General features: G+C 45.5%; 1 protein-coding gene across 1 annotated transcript in view; it reads left to right on the top strand.

The window, feature by feature from the left end:
- Positions 1-883: 883 nt before the first annotated feature.
- Positions 884-21,341, top strand: part of LOC307204596 (glyoxylate/hydroxypyruvate reductase B-like) — a gene marked incomplete at both ends in the record, with an annotated part of 31,928 nt that continues 11,470 nt past the window's right edge. The window contains 1 exon segment of the mRNA XM_079956200.1: positions 884-920. Within this exon segment, the coding sequence (XP_079812326.1) occupies positions 884-920 (37 nt within the window).

Below are 21,341 nucleotides of genomic sequence, written 5' to 3'. Positions count from 1 at the left end.
GGCCTTTGGGGAGGATCATTCAAATCCCCCCCCCCCAATAAACTGTAATCTGTTTACTTTCACGAGGGCTATAATTTAAGCTGTAGCCTCAGCAGAAATCCATTCAGTGCCAACTCTTTCATAAAGTGTCATTTAGGCTGAAGATACAATCTCCCTCCCTGGCTTCCATTCTCGCGCAATAGCATGTTTGTGGAATAATCATCATGGCTTTGCTCAAACCGCCAAGGCTTTATTTAGATTCTCTCCCTACCCCCCCCTCCCTCCATATTTCTCTCTGCAACATACAAATGCTGCCACAGTAAACAAGTGCTCTTTTTGGAAACCTTTTACTGGTATGTAATTTTCTTTCAAAATGTCATAATAAAGCATTGCTCTTTGTTGCTAAGGAAAAAATATGCAGCCTATATTATTATTTTTTTAATAGGAAAAAGCCAGGAAATTCAACTAAATAGAACATCAGATGCAATTGGGGGAGCATGCAGGCATGAATGGTTGATGGCACTACAAATGACAAATACTTGGTGGGCTCGATTCCTTCTTCTAAGAGTCTCCAATCCATTCGCTTTTTGCTTTGCTGTTGAAAACATCCACATGAAAGTTGTATTCCTGCTGCTTAACTCTCACTGGGTGAGCAGGATTGCTACTGTGCAGAGCTATTTGAAGGATGTGAGCTCAGAAGTGAAACACTTTTTTGCACGGCCATGCACAAAGTGGCTCATCCCAGAGAAACCATTTGTTCCACCAAGGGACAGAGGTTAATTTTGGATTTGAACACAACACAATGGAATGAAAGCTATTTTTAAAAAATTAAATACTGTAGCTAAGATAAAGCTACAGAACATTACATTTATGCCCACACCCCTCCTATTTGTCAGAAAACCTCATGATCTACAATGGATGCACTTCTGAAGCTGGGGCTGGTAGGTACACAACATTTTCTATATCTATTCTTTGTGTTATTATTTGGGTTATACTTCAGAGATCTTTACCATGGATATACATTTTTGCAAGGGTGAAGGACTACCTAGGGCCTGGCATGAAGCCAACACAGATAACTCTTAAATCCATCCATATAATCTGTAGCAGATTGTGATACCCTGCTAAGGGCTTATCTTGAAGATTAAAATTCCCAAGCTGCACCATCTCAGCCTGCAACTAACTTTTAGAAAATAATATTGTATGTAATAACAATACAATATAGAAAAGCAGAATTAAATGCCCCATGACCCACAGGATCTCTAGGCACGAGAGGAACATTGCTGTATGCCACCTAGGTAAAGGTAAAGGGACCCCTGACCATTAGGTCCAGTCGTGACCAACTCTGGGGTTGTGGCACTCATCTTGCTTTATTGGCCAAGGGAGCCGGCGTACAGCTTCTGGGTCTTGTGTCCAGCATGACTAAGCCGCTTCTGGTGAACCAGAGCAGCGCACGGAAACGCCGTTTACCTTCCCGCCGGAGCGGTACCTATTTATCTACTTGCACTTTGACGTGCTTTCGAACTGCTAGGTTGTCAGGAGCAGGGACCGAGCAACGGGAGCTCACCCCGTCGCGGGCATTCAAACCGCCGACCTTCTGATCGGCAAGTCCTAGGCTCTGTGGTTTAACCCACAGTGCCATCCGCGTCCTCGTATGCCACCTAAAATTCCTCAAAATTGCAATGATCTTCTACTCATGCATTCTCTAGTGGTTGCTCAATACATTTTGCTGCCTAGTGAAGAGCTCAAATGGCAGTCCCTCTGTTTGAACTTTTAAAAGCCTTTCTGCATTATGCTGAGAAATCAGTTCCTGCTTCTACCAGCCCTCTTTTAATGGTGCCTTCTGAATCAGAATGCTTCATTCTGTTGATTGGCAAGGCAGGCTCTGATGTTGGCATGCTGTTCTCTGGCCATGCCTCTGATGCCCATGAGTAAGTCCTTGGCCATCCCAGGTCTGGTCTTCCCTGCTTTCAGAAATAACGCATTTGAGGGTTTCTGCTGGCTACCGGAGTTGAGAATACAGCTAGTGGTATCTTCTAACTGCCGTTGCTTTTTGTTGGGCACAACAGGGACTTCTGCAGCGGTGAAGTCCTGCCCCTGGTTGAGTTCATCAGTGGTCAGTGCATCCAAACCCCCTATAGCATGGTGGATCAGGGCCTTGGATTGCTCTGTTAGAGACAGAGCTGCCAATTGAGGTTCAAATTATGCCTCTACAGTGAACTCACTAGATGCTCTGCGGCAAGCTGTTATCTGAGCCTTAGGCCGCCACTCCACTTCTGCACTAAGGTGATAATAACACTGCTCTACCTTACAGGGTTGTTGTAAGGGTGACAGTGCAAGATAACGTATGTGAAGTGCTTTGAGAACTCAGAAGAGCTGTCTAAACACTAAGCGTTATTGTTATGTTGTCAAACAAATCCACTGCCTAGTAGGCAAGGTGGGCCGTTCCAATAAAGGGTTCAGACAATCTATGTGATAATTTGTGCTACATGAAAGCTGTACTGTATGTATTCCTCCTGCCTCCTCATTCACACATGCTCTGGATCCTTGTGCCGTGTCTCTCTTTTATCTCAAATCAGCAAGCCTAAGATCTGGCAGTCAGTCAACTTAATCAATCCAAACAGCATTCATTTATCATGAGATCCACACACTGCTTACACAAGAAAGTTCAAACAAGATGTTGAAGCTTTTGAATGATACAGAATCTCAGCTTGAAGGAAGGAAAGTTAATGGAGATGCTGCAGTTCAATCTGTCTGTGGTAATTCAGTCAGTCATGGATGGAACCTTAACTGCTTTGTGGTTTCTTCAGCACTCTCAATAACCCCTCTGCACATATAGAAGCAAGACAGAAAGGAATTCCGGGGACTGTATTCAACCAAACCATTGTGCTAGCAGAAACCCAGTGCAATCATGCCCACTGGTGAAATGGGATGTTCACCCTCTTCTCCTCCTCTACTGTGCCCCCCAATCTGGGAATGATGGGAGTTGCAGCCCCAAAACATCTGGAGGATATCAGGTTGGCAAAATCTACTATAAACTGCTGACAATGGTTGCAACAATCTTGCAAGGTAGGCAGAATCTGCATATTCCAGAAGAAGCACTTGAATTGGGATCTGCCTATTCTGGATGTGGCATTGAGGTTGGATTGTGTTAGCAGAGCTGGATACCAACACCGATCTATTTATGTTTGTGGCGATCACCCAGGGTCCCCGGATGTTTCACCATCTATTGATCCCTGTGCCACCACTTTATTTCTCACTGCCACCACCCAGGTCCTACCTGGGACAATAGTGAGTCCAGTCAGGGTTAAATTGGAACATAAACTTTTGTTTTTTTATTGCACTTTAGCAAGCGTGTGGTTTCATAAACGGTATCAGTCAATTACATTCATGTGGTGCCTATCCAGACCTATAACTTCCACTACCTGCTCTCAATCACTAAACCCCCTCTCAGATATTTATTTGTCTTCCTAGCTCCTAACTGTTCCTGACTCAGCTTATTTCGCTACACTAACTCAACCTACCCATAACTCTATCCCAATTCACTCCCACTCCAAACAACCACCCAACTCCCAACAAACTTTCCCCTTTGCCCCTCCCAGAGCTGGTTTTATAGTCTCTCTGACTCCACCCCCTGGGTCCTGATTGGGTCACCTGTTTAACTATTTCACCTCCAGCACTCTCATATGTTGACGTCACAATGTTCGGCCAGCAAAATGAGTTGACCAGATCCTTTATCCCAGCCATGGTCACTGGGGAGGGAAAGGGAGGCTGAGCCCTCTTTCTCTAAATTGACTGTGAAGTGAAGAAGGGAGAGCTTTTTGACAGGCACATGCTGATTTGTTTTCTCTGCGCCTAATACCCCCTACTCATCCATCCATCCGGCAGCCACAGGAAGTGGTAAGTCACTGACCACTGCTGCAGCAATGTGGACACCAGATCATCTAAGGCCGTACATTTCAGAGGTGGATGTGGCCAAGAGTGGGTGTAGCCTTCCCAACACTCCCACAGGCACAGAGAAGACACACACCCCATCTTTACAGATCAGCTGAGGAGAGAGCTTATTGCCCCCATCTCAGAGTGAGGGTGAATTGCATCTGCATTAGGGTGCTGTGCTGTGTTGAGATGTTTACATTTCTCCACCAGCCCCAGTGCTGCATGTAGTTTAATTCCCCACTTCCTTGCCACCTCCAAAATCAGTGGATTTTAGTGGGCCAGAAAAAATTGCTTGGGAAGTCAGATTAGGACTCTGGGCGGAGAGCTCATACCCTCCAACATTTCTCTGGTGAAAATAGGGACATCCTATTTGATCATCATCATGATACTATTTGTACCCCACCCATCTGACTGGGTTGCCCCAGCCACTCTGGGTGACTTCCCACATATATAAAAACATAATTAAACATTTTAAAACTTTCCCATACAGCACTGCCTTTAGATGTCTTGGGAGGCAGATAACTTCATAACCTCCAACATTTCTCCAATAAAAATAGGGACGTCCTACCATACCCTGCAACATTTGTCTGATGAAAATAGGGGCTACCTGAGGAAATAGGGACATTCTGGGGACAAATCAGAAACTTGGATGGCTTCTGTCAGTCTGGGATTGTCCCTGGAAAATAGGGACACTTGGAGGGTCTGAGGGTTAACAACCTCTAGTAGCTGCATTAACTGGCTGGCAGAAACTCCCCAGGTTTTCAGACAGAAGTCTTCTTCAGCCCTACTGGGAGATGCTAGAGACTGAAGATATTTTGCACGCAAAATATGCACTCCCTACTGCTAAGGCAAGAGTCCTTCCCTGACGTAAATGTGTGGAAAGGTACAAGAGAGACCATCTGTTTCATTGCACTCCAGACCCTACCAGTAGAGTCATTCCATCACTGTTAGATGGCAGGTTTCCTCCAAATGGGGAGGAGATGTGTTGCCATCCCCTCGCTTTGATCATGCCAATAAAGATAAGAAAGAACTCAGTGCCTTCTCTTTAAGAAAGCAATGGATTTTGGAAAGGGCATTTTGGAGCTAAAAGTTCAGAAATAATAAGAGAAGGTGCTTTGAGATATCTGAGGCATGCTTAATTATTCCTGAGGGAGCTTATTTGTTCTGATTGCCAGCAGCCTATGTTTCTGTTTTTAACTTGAAATGGAAATAAAGGAGATAAGTTTCAAGGGGGTGGCGGGAAGAACGCAGAAGGAATAATCTCAGAAGGCAGGGGACAAATGTCTTGACACTGTCAGTTTGAGTGTCTATCAGTTTCTCGTTTTTCTAATCCAAAATCTAGTTCACCACATTTCCACATCAGTTTACAATTTGAAAATTGCACGAGCAATGCATTTTTAAATGCTATTTTCATATGCAATATGCGTATGCAATATGATAGCCTCACTTACATACAAGCTTTGGGTCAAAAACTGCATTGGACAATTCAGAGAAGGGCAAATTTCCAAGGAAAGCTGGAGTTTGACATATGTAAAGTTTGGGGCAGTGTTAATTGTGTGGGCCTAATACGTGCGCAATGCAAAGGCATCATTAAAGACAGACCACCTGAACAAGGAGTGCTCTGATGGTGTTTCCTGCTTGGCAGGGGGTTGGACTCGATGGCCCTTGTGGTCTCTTCCAACTCTATGATTCTATGATTCTATGATTCTAAGGCAGGTTAAGTTTCCAACAAAAGGGAAAGGGGCAGTCTTTTAGTTTGCAAGGATCAAAAACATGAAAATTCAAATTAAAAATGCCACCTGTTTCTGGCCATTCTATGATTGCAGTAATCCCGACACTGATGTAGGGAGTGGCAATGTAGCGACAGTCCTTGCTATGGGGCCTTCTGATGCACGTGTGGGACATGCTTATGCACTATAGGCATAACATATATGATGAGGCAGGACCCCTCATCACAAAGAGAGGTGCCTTCAAGCGTTTGCACCCAGGCACCTTGCAGATATGCATTGCAATGTACAGTGGTACCTCTGGTTATATACAGTACTTAATTCGTTCCGGAGGTCCGTTCTTAACCTGAAACTGTTCTTAACCTGAAGCACCACTTTAGCTATTGGGGCCTCCTGCTGCCGCCGCGCCGCCGGAGCATGATTTCTGTTCTCATTCTGAAGCAAAGTTCTTAACCTGAGGTACTATTTCTGGGTTAGTGGAGTCTGTAACCTGAAGCGTATGTAACCTGAAGCATCTGTAACCCGAGGTACCATTGTACACAGGGTGGAGGTGAAGCCTGGAACTGCCCCCTGCCTTATGCACAGAGCCCCAACCACACTTGTGTAAGGAGTTTGCCTGCAACGTTTCAGTTCAAAGCTCAGATGTACTCACTGGTGGAGGAAAGGGAGTGCAGAGGGAGCGGATCGCCCCCAGCACCACTATTCCAGTAAGGTGCCATCATGGTGCCCCCCCCGGATATGCACCACGCACTCCCCTGGGCACGGGTGCCACACCCCTGCGGGCGACGCGCCATGCTCCCTCGAATGTGACCACGCCCCTGAGGCCATGCCCAGGGATGTGTACCATGCCCCCAGGGTGTGTGTCAGGGTAGTGGAGCATGCAGCTTCGCCACTGGATGTACTGTACAGGTATATGACACAAGCACTATAAGCAGGAATGGTCAGTGCCAAAAACCCTATTCAGAAATGTCATTCATGTGTTCTCAATAGCCATGCCCCTGATATCTTGTGAGCCAGCTAGCCCAAAACACTGGCATCCGAGTGAACTGGCAGGATGGAGCCTCCGTGTGTGCAGCTATGTGTGCAGATACCTGGGGTGGGGTTAGTTTGAACACATGACGTAGGAGGTGTGACTAATTGCTGCAGGCGTATCACCCCTTCATATGCTAAGGAAACACTTGAGATTGCTTCTGAACAGGGCGACAATTTCCCTGGCTGCACTACAATGCTAGCTTTGCATTCTCCCCCACTCCTCCTCATTTTTGGCAGTTCCTTGCTGTCTCACTAATCAGAATTGAAAAGTAAATATAAATCATTCTCTTTCCCCCCAAATGAGTTCTAATAGATTATAATAAAGACATTTGTACTTGAGATAGCATTGCTACACCCATTCATTACAAAATATTATTACTCCTGGGTTATGTCTTAACACCAGGTAATCAATAGTTGACAGTACGGGGTAATCTGCACTAAAGTGTTCTATTAATTAAGCGCCCTGATGCGATATATGACATTCCCCATTTCCTGTAATTTTAGTGATGAATTTGCTGTAATTATTCATTGATAATATCTGGTCTTGGATGCCAACTATCAATCCCTCCCTTTTGGCACAGGCTTTTCTATTTCTCTGCCATGCTATTGATTTTCCATTGTTGATGCAATTATAATGCAGCCTCCTGGGATATTTACCATGTCCCCCTGACATCTTTATATTTTGCACTTTTCAGTGAATAAAACCAGGATTAAATAAACCTCCGGCTCTTAGCAGTTCAATCTATAGTAACTCACTAGCAGCCAGGTGTAATTTGTGACAACAGGAACCTTCGGAGAGGTAAAGGATTGGGCAGTAAACAAACTTCACCTCACTTCTTTGCCTTCTCCCCTGGAATTCTGTCCGGCAGGAGGAAGGAACCCTCATCCAGTAGCAGGTGACGTTCTGGAGAGGGCTGTAGGTTGTATTTTCTTGCCCAGTACAAAGTGAAGGATGAAGGGAGCGTTTCAATGCCTGCCTCCTCCTCCGAGGTAAGGCTACCCACCTTGTTTTCACACCCTTCTCCCTTTTTCTCTGCTATCACCCCACCCCTTGTTTCCATGCCCAGAGTCTTCCCTGCCTCCAACAGCTTTGCTTTATCCTCTGCCCTGAGGCTGTTTTACCATTTCAGATAAACATTTTACATACTTAAGATATCAATGCCTTCCCTTCTTCTCTTTCCATGGTTCATTTTACATATCTTATATCTCTGCACATTTTACAAAACCTGTACCAATCAGTTTTCCATTATGACATCATTCAAAACTTATTTATACTGTTGAATTTATCTTAATGCTGCCAGTGTTTTCAGCTATACACAATTATTTTCCATATATTTAATAAACATTTTCCAATCTTCTTCAAACATATGTTCTTCTTGTTCTCTTATTCTGTATGTTAAGTCTGCAAGTTGTGCATATTCTGTCAGCTTAAGTTGCCGTTCTTCTTTGGTTGGGATCTCGCTCACTTTCCGTTTTTGAGCTAACGATGATGAAAACAGAGACATCCTAAGGAAAAGTGTGACATTCTGGGATCAAATCAAAACCGTGATGGCTTCTGTAAATCCAGGACTCTCCCTGGAAAATAGGGACACTTGGGGAGGGGGGTCTGGGTTTGGTGGTCCTCATTTGTCCCCAAGGCTTGAGGTTCCCCACCACTGTGCTAGGACAGCCAAACACCCCAACAACACTTCAAAAGGCTTTATGGTCAACTATGCATTTAGGGACGCAGGTGGCGCTGTGGGTTAAAGCCTCAGCGCCTAGGACTTGCCGATCGAAAGGTCGGCGGTTCGAATCCCTGCGGCGGGGTGCGCTCCCGCTGCTCGGTCCCAGCACCTGCCAACCTAGCAGTTCGAAAGCACCTCCGGGTGCAAGTAGATAAATAGGGACCGCTTACCAGTGGGAAGGTAAACGGTGTTTCCGTGTGCGGCTCTGGCTCGCCAGAGCAGCGATGTCACGCTAGCCACGTGACCCAGAAGTGTCTCCGGACAGCGCTGGCCCCTGGCCTCTTGAGTGAGATGGGCGCACAACCCCAGAGTCTGTTAAGACTGGCCCGTATGGGCAGGGGTACCTTTACCTTTACCTTTATGCATTTAGAACAGATAGATGCAGCTATAGGTGCTTTAATTCTTTCTCCACTGGAATGTTCAGGTAGGCTGAATACATACATTCAAAACACATTTTAATCCCCCCCCCCCAACCTAAGAATCCCAGGAATTGTAGTTTGTTAACATTGATAGGAGCTGTAGCTTTGTGAGAGATAAATTACAGTTCCTAGGATTCAGGGGTGTCTGTACTCTAAATGTAGGGCGTTTATGTAGCCATTGTCTCCGCTGAAAGGCCCAAGCCTGTTCTCAGATCTGAAGAATTACTGAATCTCTGTGTCTAGACCTTTCTGTAGTTATCAGCAAGAAATGAAAGACATTAGACAGACACCCCAAATATATGATATCTATCCATCTATCTATCATCTATCTATCTATCCATTTTTGAATGAGATAGATAGCCAGATACTTTGTAATGATGGCAACCCATTCTGAGCAGCCCTTGAACGCTGCTGGTGAGACAATTCATCACCATTACAAAAAGAATGAATTAGTTTGAGGGCCAATTCAAATTGTCTATTGAGGTTTAGTACAGTCGCAATAACAGGGTTTTCTTTTTCCAGCCTTGTGGAGCAAAATGTTCCCTTCATCTTTCACTTTGCATGAGGCAAGAAAATATATTATTCCTTGAGTGCTTATAGGACACATTTTCAGTCAGTGGAATCAAGCTCCTATTAAAAGGGCCTTTTCTGTAGTGGCTCTCCATCTTTGGGACACCCTCACCAAGGAGGTGTGCCTGGACTCATCTATTGCCTTTCCAATGCCAGGCTAAGATATTTTTCCTTTATACACAAGCATTTGAACACTGTTCCCTGTCTTTTGCTTGCTCAGTTGATAGTTTTTAGCTGCTTGGTATTTTATAGTGATTGCTTACAATAATGTTAAGGTGGCAGAACATTTAGTGGGAACACTTTTAGTTATCATTGTAGTATTTTTTTAAAAAGTTTACTGTGTAAGTTGCCTTGAGAACTTAAGGAATAAGGCAGGTCATGAATGAAATAATACTAAAAATACTGATAATATTAAGTTGTATTCAATGTAGCCCTAAGTAGGTAATTCTGTCAGGACAAAAAAATTACCTCTGCACAACAGAATGATCTCTCTCTCTCCCCCTCCTTCCACTATGTACTACCTAGAGGGGGTCGGGAGATTTTGTAGGGGGAAGAAAGGGGAGAAATTCCCTTGCATTAGCACAAAAGTGTGGTTGAACACCACCCAGTAATAATGATTAGAGTAGACCTGCCCAGACCACTCCAAGACCTTCTGACTGCGTTGCTCCCGCCACTCTTGGAAGCTTCCAACATTTAAAAAAACATGATAAAACATTAAACATTTAAGAAACTTCCCTATACAGGGTTGCCTTCAAATGGCTTAGGGGTCAGATAGCTCCATACCCTCCAACATTTCTCCAATGAAAAGAGGGACATCCTATGGAAAAGGGGGACATTCCTGGGTCAAATTAGAAACCAGGGTGGCTTCTCTAAGTCAGGGACTGTCCCTGGAAAATAGGGACACTTGGAGGGTCTGCATCAAGTGGCTCCACAGTAGATGCCATCTTCACCCTCCCCAAAATGACTTTGGGCCTGCCCCAACATAGCAACATTACATCAGAGGCTGCTGGTTAAGACAATGTCCTCTTTTCCCAGGACACGTCCTCTATTTCATGGGTATGTAAAATGAGAGTCGCCATGGCGATCCATAGTTAAAAGCAGAAGTCTGCAAATGTGTCCTCTTTTTTGATCTTCAAAATATGGCAACCCTACATTCTGGAAGAGAAAAGAGGGTGGTGGCTGTTGCAGACCTGCCCAGACCACCCCAAGACCGCTCTGGCCTGCCACCAACTCTTCCCCTATCATCTTGTAAGCTCAGGGCATCAGGACTGGATCACTGGCCTGAGAGATTATACACCTTGGTGTGCCTGAATCACCAGCCTAGGAGATGCTGTGATCAGGGTGGGGTGGGGGGCTGGCCTGGGAGGACCAGGGGAAAGGGGCTGGATAGCCAACCCAGCAAGTGTGGAGGAGTTGCAAAGGGGACCCTCTGAGGGTCTGCAGAGGGATCCTTGTTCAAGGCCACCTCAACCCTGATGCCAGGTCTGCATGGGTGAAATAGAGTATGGGAATCCAGGCTTCCTTCTGACATGCCTCTGCTGTCTACCAAATATAAAAGCGTGTAGAATGCCTCATTATTCACTTTTTCTATTGGCTCTCTGCAGGCTGGTTCTACAGTCCAGTTAAACAACAGTGCTAGGAACTGCAAGCTGGCTGAGTGTGGTTGTTTTCAATTGGGTGAACTGGCTTACAGCTCATCATGCTGGCTAAAGTGCTGACTTCGTCAAGAAGCTGCTGCTCCCACAAAGCCGTGTCTTGATCGATAGGTTTCTGTATTTAGTGTCTCACCTGGAATGAGTGCATTAGGATAATTGAAGGGCTATTGCTATCGCTGATGAATTTTGCTTTTATTGAAAATCAGTCAGCATGCTTAAAAAGAAGTGCTGGGGGAACTAGCACAAGTTCATAAAGATCTTTCGGCACACACAGCAATAATAAAAATAAAAATGTTCATAATCTTGTGATTGTTGGCTGAATTTCATCAGCCTAGCCAACCTTGAGCTGCTTTTGCATTTCTCTACAAATCGCTTTTTGCTGACAGATAGAGGAATGTCAGTGTAATGGAATCAGTAGGTGGATGCTTACTGGAGTGCCAACGTATGTGTTTTGAAAGAGGAGCTGTTCAGGTGAAAAGATGCCACTTTCAGCCCAGTCTGAATATCATGACAAATTTATCCAAGGCAGAAAAGAGCAACTGAGTTGACTGATTTTATCCTCACAGCAATGCTCAGCTCAGGCTGAGAGACAGTGAGCAGCCCAAGGTCACCCAGGGAGTTTCATGGCTAAGTGGAGATTTGAGTATCCCAGGTCCTCCCACACTGTAACCACTACGCTGTGCTGCCTTGCATGTTGCTTTTACATAAAGGGGCCATGCCTGAAGAGAGCTAAGGAAAATTGCAAGGCTGCAGTTGTGTGTGGAGTTAGAATTACTGTTGTCTCCCTCCAACTTTACATGTTGCTCTTAGGAATGGTTTCAAGCAATGGGTTGATTGTTCCACACTCATCCTGTCAGGCAATATCCCCACCTCTCAGGCAGCTCAGGGTCCCTGTTCTCTGAGGAATGGAATTGCATTTTCTCATCTACAGTACATCTTAATTCTTGGAGTGCTGGGGACCTTCCCCGAAAGAAGTGCTTGCTTGAGAGAAGACAACCTGTTTCCTTCTCCAACGAATAAATGACAATACAGTGGTACCTTGGGTTACAGACACCTCGGGTTACAGGCACTTCAGGTTACGAACTCTGCTAACCTGCAAGTAGTAATTCGGGTTGCGAACTTTGCCCCAGGATGGGAACGGAAATTGTGCAGCGGCAGCGAGAGGCCCCACTAGCGAAAGCGCACCTCAGGTTAAGAATGGTTTCAGGTTAAGAATGGACCTCTGGAACGAATTAAGTTCATAATCTGAGGTACCACTGTAGTGTGTTTCAGTGCACTATACTGTACAATGGTACCTTGGGTTACATACGCTTCAGGTTACATACGCTTCAGGTTACAGACTCCACTAATCCAGAAATTGTACCTCAGGTTAAGAACTTTGCTTCAGGATGAGAACAGAAATCATGCTCTGGCGGCGTGGCGGCAGCAGGAGGTCCCATTAGCTTCAGGTTAAGAACAGTTTCAGGTTAAGAATGGACCTCCAGAACGAATTAAGTACTTAACCCGAGGTACCACTGTACCTGGGTTGAGTGACAAGCCCTTCCTCGGGATAGCACAAGCGCCGGCAGAAGAATGTGGCGGCTTAAAAAAAATTGACAAAGTAGTAGGACTGCCGTGATCCTTTTGCTGAGCCTGAGCTTCCAGATTTCACTGCCAACAATGACTGCACCTGGCCTCCTTTCTACTTTGACAGCGGGGAAGCAATTTCGGGATAACATCTTCCTAATGCCACTGCACTCTGCAACTGTCCTGAAAACCGAAGAGAGCAAATTTGCTGGGGCCTTTTGTTGTTTTGTTAATAGAACTATTAGCTTTGATTGCTGCCTCTAAGGAGCTCATTGTGTTGGGAGGAGATCTGTCTGCGTCTCCCCCTTCTTCTTTTGAGCTGTTGTATCATTTCTCCCCTGCCAGCTATCTTTCTCTTTCCATCAGCTCTCAGCTTGTCCTAGAAGTTACAGCTGTTTTGCTCTCTTGGTGTTCTGGTGCCTTCTCAGCTTTGCCACTGAAGCTCTCTGCGGCCATTTTGATTGCCAGGAATGCTTTGTGTGCTACCCGTGTGTTTAACTGCTGATATGCCAGAGGCAGACGCAGAGGTGGCGCTGTGGGTAAAACCTCAGCGCCTAGGACTTGCCGATCGCATGGTCGGCGGTTCGAATCCCCGCGGCGGGGTGAGCTCCCATCGTTCGGTCCCAGCTCCTGCCCACCTAGCAGTTCGAAAGCACCCTTAAGTGCAAGTAGATAAATAGGTACCGCTTTATAGCGGGAAGGTAAATGGCGTTTCCGTGTGCTGCTCTGGTGCCGGTTCGCCAGAGCAGCTTCGTTACGCTGGCCACGTGACCCGGAAGTGTCTGCGGACAGCGCTGGCTCCCGGCCTCTAGAGTGAGATGAGCGCACAACCCTAGAGTCTGTCAAGACTGGCCCGTACGGGCAGGGGTACCTTTACCTTTATGCCAGAGGCTCCAGACTGCACCCAGTCCTAGCTATACTCATGAGTCAACCTTTTGTAATAAGTATGCATGGATGACTTAGGCGCATTACATATCCTCCAACATATCTCCAGTGAAAATAGGGACGTTCCATTCTATAATGATAATTTTACTATCTACACCCCACACATCTTACTAGGTTGACCCAACCACTCTGGGTGGCTTCAAACATATATAAAAACATAATGAAATGGCTTATGGGTCAGATAGCTCCACACCCTCCAACATTTCTCCAATGAAAATAGGGACTTCCTAAGGAAAAGTGGGACATTCCAGGATCAAATCAGAAACCAGGATGACTTCTCTAAATCAGGGACGTCCCTGGAAAATAGGGACACTTGGAGGGTCTGCCATTAATCTCAGTGGATCTACCCTGAGTAATACATGCCATCCCAGCCTCTCACCCTGGGAGACAGACATTCCCCCCCCCCACCCATCAACCAGCAACCATCTACCACCCCCAGGAGTATGCAATCCCTGGAACATAATAAAGGCCCCAAACACAGGAAAAAGAAGAAAATAAAGATGAGGTGAAAGAAAGAAAGAAAGAAAGAAAGAAAGAAAGAAAGAAAGAAAGAGAGAGGGAGGGAGGGAGGGAGGGAGGGAAAGGAAAGAAAAAAGATTAAAGGAAAGGAAACAACTGGGCTGGAAAAATATCCAAGTGCTGCCAAATTATAGAATAGGGCTGGAGAAATTGTGACCCTCCCTCCAACTCCCATCAACCTCAGCCAACACTGTCAGTGGTCAGGAATGATGGGAGTTGTGATTGAAGAGCAATCCCTAGCCTGGCTGTAGAGGGGAGGGTTCCTTTGATAAGATCCAATATTGTTGTGCCCCCCTCACTTCGCCAAGCAGCCAGGAATTTTAGGAGCATAGCTTACGCAGGTTTGGTTTCTTGTTGGAAAGAGATCAGTAGGTGCAAATGTCATATCTGCATTTATTTACAAATATATAGGTTGAAGGGAGATGGAGAGGAACAGCTTAAAGACTCTAAGAGACAGCCAAAGTCCACTGCTCGCACCTAGGTCTCCTCCAAGGAGGCAACCAGCATCCCATGACAAGGTTAGCTTACCGAATCCAAAACTCTACTCTCTGTCAGTCTCTCCCACATTGCAGTCTCTTCAGATGCAGAGACCTGCACCACATCATCCTTATTAAAGAGTTAGTCTTCACTGCTTCCATCCAGTTCTGAATGTCTTGCCTGGTTCCTGAACCATGAGTCCTGAACTCCGCATCTGCTGCCAAGCCTGTACCATTGCTTGTCTGAATAAATATCTCTTACTTACTTACATGTAAGAGCCTCTATCCGCATTTGTACGAGGTACGAGGCAGGACACCAGGAGAGGGAAGGCTGCTATAACCACTACACCACAATTCTCTGCTGTATGTGTAGACCATCCTGCAGTCCATAAAACCATGGCTGCACTTTCTTGCATCTAGAATCAAAAGCAATAAGCATATGCCCCTTTTAAAAAAACCTTTCCTATTCATATTACTTCCATCCCAGATTTGGACAGTGCTTGCATTTATATTTATGCATATATTTACCTCCAGCCAGCCTCCTGTTGTTGCTTGACAAATTCTGATCAAGAATGTGCTGCTGACTAGTTAGGATTTAATGCCAACCCATGGCAATAGTCGTAAAACTAAACTAAGAAATGGAGCAGACAACTTGGGGGCTCCTCTGATGGCTTGTGAGATGGTTGTGACATCCATAATCGGAAGAGCCATTAGAATAATGGCGCTACATGAATATTTTACTTTCGCATTGCTAGGGGGGAGTGATAAAAAGCCACAATTGGAGGGAAATTTGGGACACAGGGAAAAAGAGTTTCGCCCTCCCACTTCTTCTCTTGGGCTGCACATATTTTGTGCCCAAACCCAGGAAAATTCTATACACGTAGCCTTCATAGTCTCCATGCAAACTTTGCATGGGAAATCAATAAAATGCATACAGATATGCCTATTTAGTTTGCATTAACAAGCTTGATTGTAACCCTGATCTTCAAGCCTTTTTTTGGGGGGGGGGGGGGGAAGAAATAAACAGTGATTCCAGAGACAGGAGAGAATATGGGGAGGTAATAGGAGGGAGGGCATAGGATCCCAGATCCTTATTGAGTTGTTTTGTACAACTTCCCTTCTTCACTCCCAGTCCCATGTCCACCTGCTGCTACTGCTAGCTATGTGAGGTGATTGCATGGCCTTGTGAGGTCTTCAGGCTTGTTTCCGCAGCACTGAGGACTAGAAACATGCTTTCAAAAAGGGAACTAGGGTTACCCTTTCACCCTTGCCCCCATTTCTCTACTCTTCCTCTGCACTGGGTCTTGGATTGTAAGTTCATCAGGGCAAGAACCTATCCTCTTATATTTAGTGCTATCAGAAGGTGCTATTCTAACAATAGGGACACGGGTGGCTCTGTGGGTTAAACCACAGAGCCTAGGAATTGCCGATCAGAAGGTCAGCGGTTCGAATCCCTGCAACGAGGTGAGCTCCTGCCAACCTAGCAGTTTGAAAGCACATCAAAGTGCAAGTAGATACATAGGTACTGCTCCAGCGGGAAGGTAAACGGCATTTCCGTGCGCTGCTCTGGTTCGCCAGAAGCGGCTTAGTCATGCTGGCCACATGACCCAGAAGCTGTACGCCGGCTCCCTCGGCCAATAAAGCGAGATGAGCGCCGCAACCCCAGAGTCGGCCATGACTGGACCTAATGGTCAGGGGTCCCTTTACCTTTACCTTTTATTCTAACAATAATAATATAAAAATTCAGTCATTGTGCTGTTTGATCATGGGAGTATAGAATAACAACCGCAGCCATATTTCATGTGCATGGATGTGTAGTGGAGAGTGGGATCATGATTGTTGTCCCTACTCCCAGTCTCCTGTGTGGAAGCCTCCAAACCTAGAATCTGTATATGCGTAGGATCACTGTTTGACTAGGAGCCCTGGAAGTAGGAAGGTTCCGAACTGCATATACAAGACCTACACTTGGAGACACATTGGACACACATTGTTCAAGCTCATCACTGGCCATACAGTAAGAACCAGGGTTTTCCCCCAGCCAGAACTCACTGGAACTGAGATCCGGCACCTCTCAGTTTGACACCATGCCCATTATAAGTGAACAAGGGTTCATGGCGAGTTCTGGTACCTCTTTTTCTGGAAAAATAGCCAATGGCCGCTTTGAGTCCAGTTCATTTTCCCCTCCTGTAGAAGTTCATTTTCCCCTCCTGTACCCTCCAGAAGTTGGCATTCAGAATCATTAGAGAAGGGGCATCATGGCTGGCAGCCTTTGATCTCCCCCTCCTCCATATGCTCTCTCTCTCCTCCCGTGGGGTCAGTGATGGGGTCACTGGGCACTGTTATGAGAATTATAAGGTCAAAGATATAAAATAAATGTTCATAAATGTACCAGGCAAACACATACATAAATATATAAAACACATGTCTGAAACAGGACAGGAAAACAGCCCATTTTGACTCTTTCAGTGACCTCAAATATTCCTCTGCAGTTTGGATGGAAATGGGAAAAGCCTCCCCATTATCTCTGTGCTCACAAATCCTGCCTTAAGGGCACATTTGTGTATGAATAGGGTGAGCCTGTGACCTGGACTCCTTAATTAAGTATTTATCATCACAAAAGAATGACCAGGCTCTCCAGCTAAACCCATTAACAGGTTTCCTGCCAGACAGGATTCTGCTGTAGACCGCCCCTTCTGTGATGTATGTATGATGTATTGGGGGGTGGCGCTGTGGTCTAAACCACTGAGCCTAGGGCTTGCTGATTGGAAGGTCGGTGGTTCGAATCCCCGCGACGGGGTGAGCTCCTGTTGCTCGGTCCCAGCTCCTGCCAACCTAGCAATTTGAAAGCATGTCAAAGTGTAAGTAGATAAATAGGTACCACTCCGGCAGGAAGGTAAACAGCATTTTTGTGCACTGCTCTGGTTTTGCCAGAAGCAGCTTAGTCCTGCTGGCCACATGACCCAGAAAAACTGTCTGCAGAGAAACGTGTGTTCCCTTGGCCAGCAAAGTGAGATGAGTGCCGCAACCCCAGAGTCGTTCATGACTGGACTTAACTGTCAGGGGTCCCTTTACCTTTACCTTTACCTTTACCTTGAGCTGCTGTTGTTGTTTAGTCGTTTAGTCGTGTCTGACTCTTCGTGACCCCTTGGACCAGAGCACGCCAGGCACTCCTGTCTTCCACTGCCTCCCACAGTTTGGTCAAACTCATGCTGGTAGCTTCGCAAACACTATCCAACCATTTCATCCTCTGTCATCCCCTTCTCCTTGTGCCCTCCATCTTTCCCAGCATCAGGGTCTTTTCCAGGGAGTCTTCTCTTCTCATGAGGTGGCCAAAGTATTGGAGCCTCAACTTCACGATCTGTCCTTCCAGTGAGCACTCAGAGCTGATTTCCTTAAGAATGGAGAGGTTTGATCTTCTTGCAGTCCATGGGACTCTCAAGAGTCTCCTCCAGCACCATAATTCAATACCTTGAGCTACAGGGTGGCAATTTCAAAAGTCTATATAAGGGCTTGCACACCTTTGTTCTGGGTTCCTCCTCCCTCCTGCGTGGGGGGAGGGGTGAGCACCCTGTTGCAACAGTTTAATAAAAATCATGCTTACTAGCTGCTTTGTTTCTCAATATTCTCTGGTTGGCCTCTGTTATTTTCTCCTATGGATAGAGAACCTTCTTAAGGACTCTGTATGAGCTCTTGGGTACCCCATAAGGAAAAAGGAGCAGGTTTTTCCCCCCCTTATAACAGCACAATACCTCTTCCGTCTCCATGGATTCAGAGTAAACATGGAGAGATCATGTGACTACGTATCTGTTATGTAGTGAAGTTTCACCCTGGGCCAGCAGGGGGATACTGTATATAGTTTTCACTCAGGTCTGTAGATAGTTTTCACTCAGGTCCACGTCAGTTATTTTAGGCGGGAAATGCTGGGCTGTTGCTACAATGTTGACAGCCGGCTGCCTATAAAAGCAGGCCGGCTGAGCTGTTTGCAGTCAGTTCTATTCCAGCTTACAAAATAAAGAGCTACTTGGAGAAATCGCTGTGTCGTCTGCTATGTCAACCCACAACTTAACAGTATCTGACTCACCTTTTCTGCCTGCTGCCTTGGTTTGCAATGTTTATGTAGTTAGGACCCCTGCCACTCTATTTTCTGGGTAAGATATGGGGAGCTTTTCGGTGTGCACAATGTAATCCAGAGCAGTATTAAGAAGAAACAATCCCGGAAATTGATCGACCACATGAAACATCACAAGACACTTCATGTTTTACACAATTTCTAGTTACACCAACTTTGCTTTTATGTCCTCTAGTTAATAGCCTCATCATTACTTGCAACAAGATTTCAATGGCTAATCAATACTCCCAGGGGGCATTGGCACCAGTTAGAAACACGCCGGGGGAGAGCAAACCGCGAGGATAAGCAATCCACTTGGTGTCAGAGCAGAGCTGCTGTTGGCCGGCCAGGCAGGTCAGGCAGGTGGAGCGACACTGCTTGAGACTTTGGCCCCTGGGGTATGGAAACAGACATTACAGTTATAGGTGTTTGCAACCTGTGGTGTGAAGTCAGTGCAGCCGGCAGAGTGAGTGCATGGATTAAATAGCACAGAGCCATGGCCGAAAGGTTTGTCTATTGGAAGAGTTTGTAATGAACAACAGCAAAAGGCAACATTGCAAAAAAGAAAAAGGAAAAAAAGAAAAAAAGAAAGTACATTATAAATCTGCTCCTTCTTGTGCAAACAGCTTTAGGCTGACTTAAAAAAAAGCAAACTTTTATTAGCTGCGCATTAGAAGACATTTTTAAAATCATTTGATTATTGTAAGAGAAATGCCAGAAATGCACATTTCCATATAGATAGAACTTTACTGCTAGCATTATAGCGCTGCATTTTAAAGAGGGAAAGGCAGGGTTCATGCGGTGAGTTCTTTCTGAGGCATTTGCACAGTGGTGCTAGGCTGTGACCAGCTTACAGGGAAAGGCTTGCTTAAATAACCCCCAATTCACGAGCAATTAGGGAGTGACCCTGCTTATTTTGCTTTACTGTGTCTTTACTGTTCCCCTGGTTGTCTCTGTCCTGTGTTCCACTGCTCTTGAAATCCAGTTTAGGGATAAAGGAGAAATTAATTTTAAACAGTTTTATACACAGAATTCTGACCCAATCCAGTCTGCCTACATCAGACTTCTTCTTGCATCAAGTATATTCTGACAATGAAGGTGCTTGTGCATTGTTGGGTTTTTTGTTTTTTTAAATAGCCCAAAGATATGTATTAAAATATTTTTTTAGAATAAAAAAAAATGTATATTATAGATATTTATAATGTGCATAACAGAGTCAAGCCCCATATGGTATAATATTTATGCAGCATAATTTTATAAGTATCAATACATAACTAGTTATATACAATTACAGTTGTATGCATTTGATTATGTCGCTCTCACCCTTGAATGGGGGCCAATTTACCAAACCCCATGTATTATTATTTTTACCATTTTTTAAATTATGGTAAAGCCACTGCCATCAGCTCCAGTCAACATGGCCATTCATCAGGGATTATGGGAATTGTAGTCCAACAGCATCTGGCAAGTACCACATTGCTGTATGTCCCTCCCTGTTTTTCTAGTGCTCAGGCCATGAGAATGGGACTGCTTCATGATACTTTCTTCAGACTCTCTGTTGCATCTAAAAAAAAAAATGCGAGAAGGTTTTGCTTATACAGATAAAAGAAGCTGGCAAGTTCCAGATCCACATTACGGATCAGAGGAGAGAATTCCATCCTTGTTTTGAATGTTCCTGGGACCCTAATGACTTGAGTCCTGCCGTTTTCCCCAAATCGTTTTTCACTTGCTAACTGCAAGCCTTCTCTGCCTTGAGATTTTCAGAGTGACAAGTGGAAAATTGCTCCATTAGCAGAACAAGGGGAAATTAATCCCCCCTAGCACTGATTTCTTTTTCTTATGGCCACAGGAAAAAAAACTTTGTATTGAATGTGCAATAATGAGGAGAAGAAATTGATTAAATAAAATCACACAAGAGCAGAACTATTCCAAATTCACCTCTTCCCCACACTTACTTGACTCTTGCACTAATTTTGGTACCTATTTGAGTCGGCTGGAAAGTGGTGATTTTGAATAGAAGTTAATTCCAGAAAAATGTGCCCGTGGGGTCTGATGAAGGAAAGGGGAGTCTGAGTCCTGGACACATTGAATACTTGTTCGGGCTTTGTCAGAACATAAGAAGAGCCCTGCTAGATCAGACCCAAGGCCCATCTGCATAGTGGTCAATTAGATGCCTACTAGGGGAAACCCAGGGGACGCAGGTGGCGCTGTGGGTTAAAGCCTCAGCGCCTAGGGCTTGCCGATCGAAAGGTCGGCGGTTCGAATCCCTGCGGCGGGGTGCGCTCCCGCTGCTCGGTCCCAGCGCCTGCCAACCTAGCAGTTCGAAAGCACCTCCGGGTGCAAGTAGATAAATAGGGACCGCTTACCAGCGGGAAGGTAAACGGCGTTTCCGTGTGCGGCTCTGGCTCGCCAGAGCAGCGATGTCACGCTGGCCACGTGACCCGGAAGTGTCTCCGGACAGCGCTGGCCCCTGGCCTCTAGAGTGAGATGGGCGCACAACCCCAGAGTATGTCAAGACTGGCAGGGGTACCTTTACCTTTACCTTTAGGGGAAACCCATGAGCAAGACCTGGATGCAAAAGCATTCTTCTCACTTGTGGCTCTAAGCAACTTGGATACAAAGGCATACTTTCTTAGACAGTAGTCATCATGGCTAGTAGCCATTGAGAGCCTTGTTGTCCATTAATTT

Source organism: Podarcis cretensis (genome assembly GCF_951804945.1).
Source record: "Podarcis cretensis genome assembly, chromosome: 15".
NCBI classification, from domain to species: Eukaryota; Metazoa; Chordata; class Lepidosauria; order Squamata; family Lacertidae; genus Podarcis; species Podarcis cretensis.
Note: the sequence above shows the minus strand (reverse complement) of the source record. Positions and strands in the feature narration are given on the sequence as shown.